The 12,921-nt window shown below is 45.1% G+C and overlaps 1 protein-coding gene across 2 annotated transcripts; it reads left to right on the top strand.

Moving 5' to 3' along the window:
• The first annotated feature begins 178 nt into the window (after positions 1 to 178).
• On the top strand, positions 179 to 12,921 carry slc25a38b (solute carrier family 25 member 38b). Of its 2 annotated transcripts, none has more exons than XM_062548043.1 (8): positions 179 to 1,029; positions 1,597 to 1,711; positions 3,801 to 3,925; positions 5,349 to 5,433; positions 7,510 to 7,689; positions 7,908 to 8,076; positions 9,549 to 9,715; positions 10,607 to 12,921. In XM_062548043.1, exons 2-8 carry the CDS (start codon positions 1,697 to 1,699, stop codon positions 10,727 to 10,729), a joined length of 864 nt encoding a protein of 287 aa, XP_062404027.1. In that variant the 5' UTR covers positions 179 to 1,029; positions 1,597 to 1,696; the 3' UTR covers positions 10,730 to 12,921. The 2 variants fall into 2 exon arrangements, with proteins under 2 accessions (XP_062404027.1, XP_062404018.1); XM_062548034.1 differs by lacking the exon at positions 179 to 1,029 and adding an exon at positions 2,694 to 2,777 and having other exon boundaries at positions 1,605 to 1,711.

Genomic DNA, 12,921 nt, shown 5'->3' with positions numbered 1-12,921 from the left:
GAGGGCTCTGTGTTCGAAAATTCTAGCCTTGGATCGTTACGCCAGTGAGTCACTTGCACCAAAGTCCTTTTATGTGTCTCTCTGCTTGCACACTGCATACTCATGCACACTTCTGCTGGAGTGAGATAGGCTGCTGAAACCTGGCAGAAACCGGTTTGCAGACATTTTGGTGGGCTGGAAAGAAAGGAGTGGCCAAGGTCGACGTAAAAGTTTAGTAGGGGTCGACGTAAGCACTGCAGGCTTGACAGATCATACCGGTGTTTGCTGACCCTGGTCTGCGGCAGATGAGCGGTGAAGCCAGCTAACCAATCGTGTAACGTTAGCTAGTTGTGAATGCATTTACCACTCGCTGTCGTTTGGGTGCGATGAGGCTTGTGAACTAATGTTAGTTTGTTAAAGTTTGCTAATAAGATATCTTTTACCAATGCGTTAGACTGATAAGTTACACTCGTAACTTATTTTAGCATAACGTTAGCTGAGCTTGCACAACGTTACGTTGCTTCTGGCAGTAATACGCCTTTCAAGTCATACTCACATGTTTTATTTAAGTAACTAGCAGCTAATCTTAACAGCAAATTATTAAACGAGGTCCCAAACATTTCGCCAAAACTAAACACACTAGACCGTTAACGTTTACGTTACTAGTAGCTAGCTTCTAGCTATTTCGCTGACGTTAAGCAACTGTTAGCTTAGCTGTCGCTACAATAGCACCATAAGCGACACTTAACTGTTAGTTCAGTTAACTAAATAGACACCAAACGAATTGCATTGTAACTTCACAACACCGATAGGTTAAACAATATGCTACAACTTGCTATACGCCTTTAATGTGTACGTAGGTATGACAAAGTATGCAACATAGGCAGCATTACTAACTGAAACAGCGCTATCGCTAGCTAGCTAGCACCATTTCAGCTGCCGCACCGTCAAACTAGCTTGGATAGCTAGCAGGCTACCACTCTGCTACCAGCATGATGCTCTTGCCTCCTCATACTGACAGAGTCGGTACTTAATTGGCGACCATAAGAAGTAAGTTAACGTTACTTATGTCAATGTTATAGTACTGCTAGTCCTGCATGCGTCACCCAACCTCAACAGATTGGAAGTTGTAAGGGTTGACACTTTAAGTTACTGTTGCCATTTGTGGGTAGACAAATTACTGTAAACGTGAGGATGGGTAGCTAGCTCTTGTCACCTCAAGTCAGATTGCTGTGTGGTCATACAGGTAAATAGTGTCTACGTTGAGGAGCTTGCCCTGTGTGGCTCTAAATGTGGCTCTCGTTAAGTTTTTGCTGATATATCTGATAATTTCATGTTCTAACTTAACGTTATGGTTCTCTGATTGCCTATTGCATGGATGACATTGCACATCTACATTGAAATACCGGCAGTCTGGCACGTTGTGAGACTAACCTTTTTTATGTAATATGTAAGCACTATCTTTATAAGAATCAAATACATTTGGTATACCTTAGCAAACAGATTTTGTTTTGTCAGAACGCGTGGTCTCTGAAAAGACACGGAAGGTCAGTTGGCAAGGTTGTTGCAATTACCGTATCCTTTATTGTACATTTTGTTTTTTTGTTGTTGCAATAGTTGTTAAGTGTAGTCCACATCAGTCATCACGACGGCGAAAGAGATAGAGGAATCAGCACCCATTCTGCAGGCTTCAGCAGCTGCATCCCCTCCCTCCAGAATGGAGATGGCTTTGGTGAGTTCACTTTAGTCTAACGTCTGATGTAGACTAAATGTAAGAAGCTCAGAAGTTCTACTACATGTTTTGTCTGTTTCAGTTGGTATTTCAGTTGCATTGTAACATGGTGTTTAAGTTAGTATTGCAATTGGACTTGGTTGATGCCTTACTCCTCCATTGTTTTGATTAGGGTTAAATTCCCACTCCAGAATGATATGGAGGTTTGATGTTCGCACTCAGGGGCTCTTATCACTTCAGACCACCTTAAATCCCCACGGACATAGCAAACGAGGGTGGGACTTTGGGGGTAAGACCCCCATTATTCTCAGTGTCTGATTGGTCTTGAGATAATTGGCCGTTGCCATGGATTTCCATTTAAAAGGTGGGGTAGAGAGAATGAGTAAATTGGAGCAGCTGAAGAGGGAACAAGTTGTGGGTACCAAGCTAGGAGAAGCAGACCCCATTGGGTAAATGGCAAGCGCTCAGTACGAGCGTCACTAACTGACAGCATGATCACTGTGGCTGGAGGACAATACCTAACCTAGTTTTACACTGGAGGTGGTTTTAGATTTGCAAGTCATTATCATCCTCACTGCATTTCACACAGCCTCAGATTCAAAATACTGACCCATATGCAGTCCTGATTTGTCACATAGAAAAAGCACACATGTACACTCTCTCTTAAACGCATAGGCTAGAAGCAACTGCAAGAGCAACTGCATGACTCATGACATTAAAAAACCCTCTCTGGTAGAGAGCAAATCAGCGGAAAGCAGTGTACAAGTGTAAGCGAGTCTGAGAGAGAGAGAAAAGCACTGAGGCTCATGGATTAAGCTGCTTGCTGTGGCAAAGAAAGAGCGCGAGGGGGAGTGCGAGGGAGGGAGGGATGGAGGGAGGCATGGAGGGAGGGAGGGGGAAGAGATAGGCATTGTGTGTTGGGCAGAGAGAGACCGGGAAGGGGGGAGAGATGGAGGCTCCCACTGTAACATGTTGTCTGTAGCTGCAGAGAGGGACAGAGGTGTAACAGGGAGAAATGCAGGAGAAACAGGACTCTCCAGCCAAAGCCAGCGGCGGCCCGGGAAAGGTAGGCCAGCTAGCCAGCGGCAAGCCAACAGATCTCGTTGTCACCCCTTCTGTGGCATGCGTGTATTGTGTGTGGTGCGTGCGTGATGCACCTACGCACTGGTGTGTGCTCTGGGTGCACGCGTCGTGATTCCATGGCACATCGGTCCCTATCCAGATGTTTCCATTGGATATCCATGGTGGGTTTTGGTGGGTTTGGATGTCCGTGTGTCCGTCCATGTCTTGTCGTGTGTCCGTGTGGCAGTATGTGATGATGGCGTGCGTCTCCATGAAGCGTATAAGTAATACTAAGGATGAATACGCTTTGACAGCTTTGCTCTGTGTGTTTCCTCTGTCTGTCTCCATCTTCATCATACTGTATGATGAGGTTTTATGTGCGTGTGTGTTTGATAGTATGTGTTTGCTGGTGGTTGGTGCTGGGTTTCAGCGTTTTCCATCTGTAATTATGCAAATTGCCCCCTCTTATCTCGCAGTATTAGAGGCACAGTTGTCTGAAATCCTGTTGCCGGCACACTCCAAATTTCATGTCGTTTTTCTGAATGCTTCACATGTATGTCAATTTGTATTTCGATTGACACGTGTGTGTGTGTGTGTGTGTGTGTGTGTGTGTGTGTGTGTGTGTGTGTGTGTGTGTGTGTGTGTGTGTGTGTGTGTGTGTGTGTGTGTGTGTGTGTGTGTGTGTGTGTGTGTGTGTGTGTGTGTGTGTGTGTGTGTGTGTGTGTGTGTGTGTGTGTGTGTGTGTGTGTGTGTGTGTGTGTGTGTTAAGAATCCTATATGATGTGTGATAATGTCTGTAGTGGTGGCTGCAGTATATCATTTTTGTGTCGTGTCATTCGTCGGCGTTACCCTAAAGCAGATCATTTTCAGTGATGCACCATCAGTATCCTCCACACCTCACATCCCTCTCTCTCTCTCTCTGTCTGTCTCTCTCTCTCTCTCTCTCTGTCTCTCTGTGTCTCTCTCTCTCTCTCTCTCTCTCTCTCTCTCTCTGTCTCTCTGTGTCTGTCTCTCTCTCTCCCCCCAGGCCCACCCGGCGCTGAAAGCCTTCATGTGCGGCTCCCTGAGTGGCACCTGCTCCACGCTGCTCTTCCAGCCGCTGGACCTGGTGAAGACGCGCCTGCAGACGCTTCAGAACAACATGGCCCCCGGGTGAGCCGCCATTCTCCTCTCTACTCCACTCGCCATTTCACCTTCTCTCCTGGCCTTTTCCTCGTTTTTCCCCCTCTCTCTTCCGGTCCCGGTGCCCTCCCCCCCCGTCCTCTCCTGTCCCCTCCTCTCTCCTCTCCTCTTTGGACCGGCTCTGGCCCAGAGCTGCTTGACCTACATTTACGTCTCACGTCCTCGTGGGCTAATCGAGTGTGACCGTTTGTTTGCTGTGAGCGTGTTGTATGTAGCAGACTCACATGACTGACTTCAGTGTCGTTCTACAAGGTGTGTGTGTGTGTGTGTGTGTGTGTGTCTGTGTTTTGTAGGGAACCATTATCGTTTTGCGGTACTCTGCATTTGGGTTAAGAGGCTGTGAATGCACAGTCTGTAAAAAGACTTTGGAGAGCTTTGCTCTAAAAGGCATGTGGGCTGCCTTTGGCGCTGCTCTGGAAGAGAAGGCTGTTATTTTACCTTTCTCAGTCCCACTCCTTTTGTCTCTCAGCGCGGAGGTGTCATTACTGTCATTTGCGATCGTAGTTAAATGTAGATTAGGGCTAAAACAAAACATCGATATGGCACTACAGAATGTTTTACAACTAAAGCCCTATTCGCACGGGATTAGTATTACCTGTGGACCTCTGGTCATTTTCAAATTATCGCCCCACCTCTGTGTTACTTGCAGCGCATTCACACGGGATAAGCAAAGTCTGTTAATTACTCTATTTTCACTGACATTACACCCGGATATGTCGTATCCTAACGTCCGAAAACAACGCAGAAAGTAGAAAAGATATGCAATTGCAATAGCAATCACTGAGATGCAGATTCGCACGGGATTAGTATTATCACCGGACGTCTGTGTTTGGCGAAATACAGTAGGTAATTTGCAGCAGAATTTTTACTTTACAAATTACGGACATGGCACATTCGCACGGGACTAAGATCTCAGGCATCCTCCGCAATTATCACAAATCACCAAAGGTCCACAGGTAATACTAATCCCGTGCGAATAGGGCTTTATTTTTGCGATGCATCGTTATGCTGTTGCTAAATCTAGATAGTTTTACTAAAATATTAAATTCCACAATTCATATTCAAAACTCATTTGCCAATTTGACTTGCCAGCGTCACTTGTGTCCTTGGGGTGGCACTCATTTTCTAATGTATTTATTCTGTGAATAAATACAGAACTCCTTCTTTGGTCTTTTTTCTTCTTCCTCTTCATGTATTCATTTGACATTGTGATGTGGAACTGCAATGTATTGAGTAGAATTGCTGTGTCGTGATGGTGGGCAAGGGCCAAGGTATGTGTCTGTCTGTCTGTCTGTCTGTCTGTCTTCCTGTCTGTTGGTGGTGTTGAGTTTAGTGTTCTGTGTTGGTTGTGTGTGTGAGCAGCTCTGCTCTCTCTCTCGCTCGCTCTCCGCAGGGCTCCCAGGGTCGGCATGGCGACAGTGTTCCTCAATGTCATCCGCACCGAGCGGCTGCTGGGGCTGTGGAAGGGCGTCTCTCCGGTGAGGACCACACACACCCACACCAGCGCTGCCATGTCACCACACCGCACCGCACCGCACTCATGTCAATCAGCAACATCAACTCACAGCATTATGGGTTACTGTCACACACTTGCTCTTGGTTGCACTCACAAAGCTTCAAATGAAAGCATGAGACTGAGTGATGTAGTCTGATGCCTGTAGTCTGCATCATTAGCATCATGTGACAGGGTTTTTTAATGTCCTATGGCCAATGCATACAGACTACCACTGTGTGGCATCAGTGAGATGGCGTGTCATTCTTTTCACTTGGCTGCCCACAGGAGCAGAATAGAGCTGCATGCGTCAACAGCACACAGAGACAGGAGTGCAAACACAGGCAGTGTGCTATACATGGAACTCCGCATAGGGGGAAACACACAAAAATATGGTGGAAAAATATGCCATTTTGATAGGTGTGTGGGAACAAAAACAAATTTATTTCACATGTCAGCCCAAGCTTGGAAGCTTATAAGTTAATCATTATTTATTGTAATGGGGGATGGGGGGGACGACTTCCTATCGCTATTTTACAAGCGATAAGACCTGCTCAGAGTGCATAGAAGTGCCATTGGCCCTATTACAGTTTTTCTCAAATGCTAAAACACATTTCACAAACGTTTCCTCCATGTTCCCCAATGTCTAAACACAATACCCTTTTCTAAAGCTACATAAGCACAACCACACCTTCTCACTTCAAAACTCAAACTTTCACACCAAAAGAGCAGCTCGAAGCTTAAACACTATACACATCATTACACACCACAGCAAAACAATTTAAAACACAATGCTCAATTTGTGAGAAGGTTCTTTGCTTCATAACTGCCAATGCATATTTTTAAAAAACTTCAGAGTAACGGATCTTCTTAGATCTCTGCAGAGGATTAGGCATTTAGAGTTGTGAGTTTCATATGAAGAGTACAGAAAATTCTGCAAGTACACTACTGTAACACAACTCAATGCAAAAAACAGAATCTATTGCACACAACAGTATTCATGAAAACATGATCAGGGTGTGAAGTTTTTATTTTTTATTTTCTTCATTCACACCACACACACACACACCACAGTCACTGTGCGCATTAGCAACAAGTGTCTTCAATTTGTAGTCGTTGTGTTTAATAAATGACACCAGGTGTGTTCATTGTGTTCAGTTATTGCTGACTGTGGCAAGCATTTTGCATCACATGAGCTTTCATTTGAGAATATGTTTTGCAACATGTGTGTCTAAAAAATACAAAGCAAAATATAGGATTAATGGATTGGGTAGGCTGTTCAGTTTTGGATGTTTCTTTCCTTCAGCATTTGTGAGTTAAACTCAACTATTCAGGTGTTCTATATATTTGCTGCTGTGATGTTAGTTGACAAGGACCATATAGCACTGAATAAATAACAATACTGTACACCAGTGTTTCTCACAGAATTGGATTCAATTTGTGGTGGTATCTGACTTGGGCAACAATGAAGTTGAATAGAGCACGAGTGACCTCGTCTAAACTGACAAGCAGCTGTAACTAAGCATGCTCAGCTCGACATCCAAACAGTATTCTAACGTTAGCTTAGAGATACGACTTGATTGTATAACTTAACTTTATTAACTTTTTAACTTTAGTCTCAACAATTTACTATGTTGTGATGAGACCTTAGCAGAGAGAACTTGAATGCAGAAATGTTGAACAAATTTGCGCCTTGGTCACGGTGTTAAGCGGATTTAATTACAATTTAGCCCGTCGTCTTCTATGCGATGCTTCTATGTGCCAACAACAATCCTTCAACAGTTGTTAATGTTTTGCTAGATGTACAAAACATTACACAACAGGGGGGGCAGTGGGTCCGTTATGAGAGAGAGAGAGCGTTGCGGGGCAAGGAAAGGCTGCATGCGTAAAAAGTGCAGCTCAATGACAGGATGTTAATCTCATTTAAATAGTACAGCATAGAACATTATTGTGTGGCCCACCACAGATTAGTCAATGTATGGGAAACACTGTATACAATACTATAGACGGCATATAAAATAACGCTGTGTCTGTTCCCTCCGCTCCGCTCTGCTCTGTCCAGTCCTTCATGCGCTGCATCCCCGGCGTGGGCATCTACTTCAGCACATTCTACTCGCTCAAGCAGCACTACTTCCTGGACCGCGCGCCAAACGCCGGAGAGGCCGTGCTGCTGGGGGGCGGCGCCCGCTGTGTGGCAGGGGTGGCCATGCTGCCCGTCACAGTCATCAAGACCCGCTTTGAGGTGCGTGCGTGCGTGCGTGCGTGCGTGTGTGTGTGTGTGTGTGTGTGTGTGTGTGTGTGCGCGCGTGCGTGCGATGAAAGTTGTATGGAGAGACGATTCATGATGTATGGCATTGCGTGGACAGATGGCTGGTTAAGCTTCAAAAGGTTGTTCTATGGTACTCAATGTGAGTTGATGCTCAAGTTGTGTGTTTGTGTGTCTGTGTGTGTTTGTTCCAGAGTGGGCGCTATAACTACGTGAGTGTTTTTGGGGCGCTGCGCAACGTGTGTGAGACGGAGGGCCCCAGGGCTCTGTTCTCCGGCCTGACCGCCACCCTCCTCAGAGACGCCCCTTTCTCTGGCATCTACGTCATGTTCTACAGCCAGGCCAAGAGGTCTCTCCCACCGGGTACGTGTGGGTGTGACTGGGTGTGTGTGTGTGTAAAACGTTAGATCTGGCAGATGCACAGCTTATTCGAAGGTTAGGGTATTTTGATTTTGATTTTGATTTTTTCAACTATGCTGTTGTACTGTAAGTGCTAAGTCGATTAGCTTTCAGATGGTCAGCTTGCGAGTTTTAGATAAAAATGCGTCCGTATGTGGAATTTTCACATACCGACCTTTCGGATATAATGTTGGGTTGGTAACGTGTGCTTACGAGGCCAAGCAGTAACTCTGCTATGCAAATATTACGAACTGACATCAACTAAATAAATTGATACACAAACACAGCAGCGGAGAATCATCTCGAGTCAGGAGAAGCGGTAGCATTTTGCGGTCAGGCTTGCGTGAGTTTGAAAACGGGCATGATATTTCTTGTGTACATGATCAAGAGTGGGCACAGGACAGACCCTTAATGAACATTTGAAAGTGTTAGTTTGAAACTACAGCAAACACGGAGATCATGTAGAATTGTTGCAGATTTTCAGGAAAACGGGTCTTCAGTCGGATCATTGGCAGGGACACATCATACTACACAGTGTAGGCCTAATGAAATAATATCAGTAATATCTCCATAATGTGTGCTGTCATGAATAAATACAGTATTCAGAGATATAATGAAGCAAAAATATTTGTATATGTTTTTATAAATCACTAGTATGTGAAGAAAGTGTTTGTATACCGAAAGCTTTATTCGTGATCAAATGTGAATTCTATTTGCCTCTAACTGTAGAATGAAATACAGACCCATAGAGGGCTAGTCATGCTAAATTAACAATACCGTGATATACTGTGAAACGGTCAAAAAAAAAAAAGTAACAAAAATTTGATTCTCATTTTTGGTCGTATCGCCTAGCACTACCTCCATAGTACCTTATGGGTCTTTTTCTTTCTGTAAATGGCACGTCAACACCCATCAGCTGTAGCCAGAAACAGAAATCGGGGACAGTGAAAAATGCTGAGAAAATGTGTGCGTGAACTGATCTTTTAAGGTTGATTTGTGGCGCAGTGGGAGAATGTTGCCTCGTTTCCTTACAAAAGCCACCACAGGCGTGCTAAGAGGCTTAAGTGTTGCGTAAGTCCAATATTAGCATCATCAATGGCAGCAGGACCATCATTATCAGCTCTGCTTCCTGGAGGTGGCCACACTGTCATGGCTAGCAAAGCACTCTCGGATTTGCCTGTCTGCATTCACTGAGCAGGCACAAACAAATTACGTAAAGAGGGTGTCTGTAGGTTAACTTAAGGACACGTCAGAGGCTACCCATGTCTGTCACCTCTCATTCGGCCTCTTCTGTTGTACCCTGCTCTCTCTCTCTCTCTCTGTCTGTTTCTCTCTCTCTCGCTCTCTCTGTCTGTTACTCTCTCTCTCTGTCTGTTTCTCTCTCTCTCTCGCTCTGTTTCGCGGATTCACTCTGATGTGCTGTTTCTCTTCCACAGAGGTGGCGGCGTCTGCGTTTTCTCCTCTGGTGAATTTTGGCTGTGGCGTGGTGGCGGGGGTGTTGGCATCGTTGGCCACCCAGCCGGCAGACGTGGTGAAGACCCATGTGCAGGTCAGCCCGGCCCTGTACCCTCGGACCTCTGATGCGGTGCGCTTCATATACACGGTAATGAAATGAGTAACGCAATTTGTTTAATGCAAAATATTTGCTGATATATTACTGATCATTTTTTTGAGTATATTGTTATGTAGTTTAATGTAAATAATAATAATAATAATAATACATTTTATTTATAATGCACTTTACATCAGAGATCTCAAAGTGCTACAGGTTAAAAACAAAAATAAGATGAGCAATTTCATTAAAAAGAAAACAAAAAGAGGAAAAAGAAAAAGGTTTAAGAACATCTAAAAGGGACCAAAAGCTTTGCTAAAAAGAAATGTCTTTAGGTCTTTTTTAAAACAGTTAATGGATTGTGGTGCCCTCAAGGTGTCAGGGAGGGCATTCCATAGATGAGGGGCAGCAGCACAGAAAGCCCTGTCTCCCATGGTCCTAAGTCTGGTTCTGGGTATGTGGAGGAGGTTTGAGTGAGTGGAGCGGAGGGAGCGTGTTGTGTTTTGTGGGTTGATTATTTCTTTGAGGTAGGGGGGGCATGACCATAAATGCATTGGTGAGTGAGGAGGGAAATCTTGTACTCAATCCTGCTGGAGACCGGAAGCCAGTGGAGTGAGTGGAGGATGGGGGTAATGTGCTCATGTTTCCGCATGTGCTACAAGTGTAATTGCAGTCTATTTTTTGTTGACTTGATAATGAATATACTTCTAGTCTGACTGAATTATGATACAAAACACATTATAAAACACAACATTTTGAATAAATTGCCCCAACGTTCATTTTAGTAGGTCAGGAGAGAGTTGTTTAGGGTTCTTTTACCTCAAAAACAAAATCTTTCCCCCTGCAATAATGGCGATAAATTATCATGGATCTCTCTCTCTCTCTCTCTCTCTCTCTCTCTCTCCCCCTCCCTCTCTCCCTCCCTCTCTCCCTCCCTCTCAGGAGCATGGCCTGAGTGGGTTCTTCCGGGGCGCAGTGCCTCGCTCCCTGAGGCGGACCCTGATGGCCGCCATGGCCTGGACTGTGTACGAGCAGCTGATGGCACGGATGGGGCTCAAGTCCTGAGGTCTCGCTGGACTGCACTGGGAAGTGTGGTGTGCAGATTGGATTTTATACAGAACTGAGTGGTGGGATGGAGAAGGGGTGTGTTTGTATGGAGAGAGAGAGAGAGAGAGAGAGAGAGAGTATTTATGCTTGATGTGTAAGTGCAAAAAATCTATATTTTTTCACTCTGGAAGGACAATTGTGTATGAGTTTGATGAAGGTGAGTGCCGTGTCTACCGTCATTGTGTTGAGATCATTTTCAACATGAGTGTGTGTGTGTGTGTGTGTGGTGTGTGTTTGTGCTTGTGTAGTGTTCATGTTGTGTAGAAGACCCCAGCCACACGTAACCCACGGTGACATTCCTTAGCGTCCATCTGATCTGACTCTGGTGAGGCCGTCATGCAAGACGACACTCCCAGGAGAATTTATTCGGTGTCTAGTCCTGTGTTGCCGGCCATTTAAAGAACTGCGTGCCCTGATCCCAGACACCACACCTTACCAACCTGTCGCTCTTAGAAATGTGTCTCAGATAAGCACTTCTCTCTCTAATGGATGCAGACGACCCAGAGGGAGAGGTGTGGTTGAGACAGAAGAACACACAAGCTCAGACAATCAACAGTCAAGATTAAATGCTAACAACTTATGGCACATGTATGATTAATGTAACTGGAATCTCTACTTGTTGCAGTGCTATGTGGTACAGATTGCTAAATTCTTTGCTGACAATAGGCGTGAACTTGGAACATACTGAAGATGTTTAAGGATTTTAAGGAATTTTTAAAGTTTATTTTGTTGTTGTTTTTTTTGCAGTGTGGATCCAGATAACTAAACCATTTCAGTAACTAGTGGTGCCATTTTCTTTTGAATCCAACAGTCCTGTGCTTTACCTAGTTGTCCCATAATAACCAGTTTCTGCCTTTGTCATTGAGTTTCATTGCACTTCCATCCTTGCAACTGCAAGGGAGTTTTTACCTGTCCAACCCATTCCTCCTCAAAATTGATCCAAGGAAACACCATTGTACCGCTCTCATGTACAATTTGGATGTGGCTGGTGCTTTGTGATGTGAATTGTTGTGTTGTGGGACGTCCCTCATCACCGTGGTTGTCATCCCTATATAGACCGTTCCGTTCAAAACACTGGAGGAGGAGAAGGGAACATGTTGGACATGCGACGTGAGCCTTATCTTTGTAAAAGCACTGAAAAGATGGCTGGCGTCATCTATTGAGTTTTAGCAATCCGGAAGTCTGCCTCTTGGTGCCAATCCAGAACCGGAAGTCTGCCTCTTGGTGGCGATCCGGAAGTCTGCCTCTTGGTAGCGATCCGGAAGTCTGCTTCTTGGTGGTGATCCTGAAGTCTGCTTCTTGGTGGTGATCCGGAAGTCTGCTTCTTGGTGGCGATCCGGAAGTCTGCATCTTGGTGGCGATCCTGAAGTCTGCTTCTTGGTGGTGATCCGGAAGTCTGCTTCTTGGTGGCGATCCTGAAGTCTGCTTCTTGGTGGCGATCCTGAAGTCTGCTTCTTGGTGGCGATCCTGAAGTCTGCTTCTTGGTGGCGATCCTGAAGTCTGCTTCTTGGTGGTGATCCTGAAGTCTGCTTCTTGGTGGCGGGTAGGTTAACTCCTCACGCTCAGTCAGAGCATGCCATTCCTAGCTTGCCTGGAGCACTTCCAAGTGAAAAGCTCCTTTCCAGGGACTGTCCTTCAGGAGTACGGAGTAGTAAATTTGGCTACTCGCATTTCAAGATGGGCAATTTTCTAACTTGGTGACAGTCAAGACTAGCAGGAGGTGCCCAACAACTGGACGGAGCCTGGTGTCATTCTCTTTCATTGCCTTCTCCCTTGAGGTTGTGAATGGGTCATAGCCAAATCCCATCACACATAACGTGCAATTGTGCTTTACTGTTACAGGGTGACGTAAACGTATTCCATTTGTTTGTGTATGCGTACGTACACAGATGTTGACTCCAGTGCTGGATGTGACCTGGTGTCTTGGTTCTAGTGCAGACTGAGTGTTCACATTTTCCTGCTTGTGCTAGATCAGCGCCATTCAGTGGGCGTCGGCCTTAGCCTTTTTGGAATCCGCATTCGTCAGTATTTTTGTCCTCATGGTTGTTGTAGATATTGTCTGTCCGTGGGGTGTGTTTTTTTGTTTTCTTTTTGTAAAGTTGTCCTTTATTTGTTTATCTGTGAATAAATTTGCCACCCTTTTGATGAAA

This window comes from Sardina pilchardus, chromosome 1 (genome assembly GCF_963854185.1).
Source record: "Sardina pilchardus chromosome 1, fSarPil1.1, whole genome shotgun sequence".
Taxonomy (NCBI): domain Eukaryota; kingdom Metazoa; phylum Chordata; class Actinopteri; order Clupeiformes; family Clupeidae; genus Sardina; species Sardina pilchardus.
This window is presented reverse-complemented; position numbering and strand designations above follow the sequence as displayed.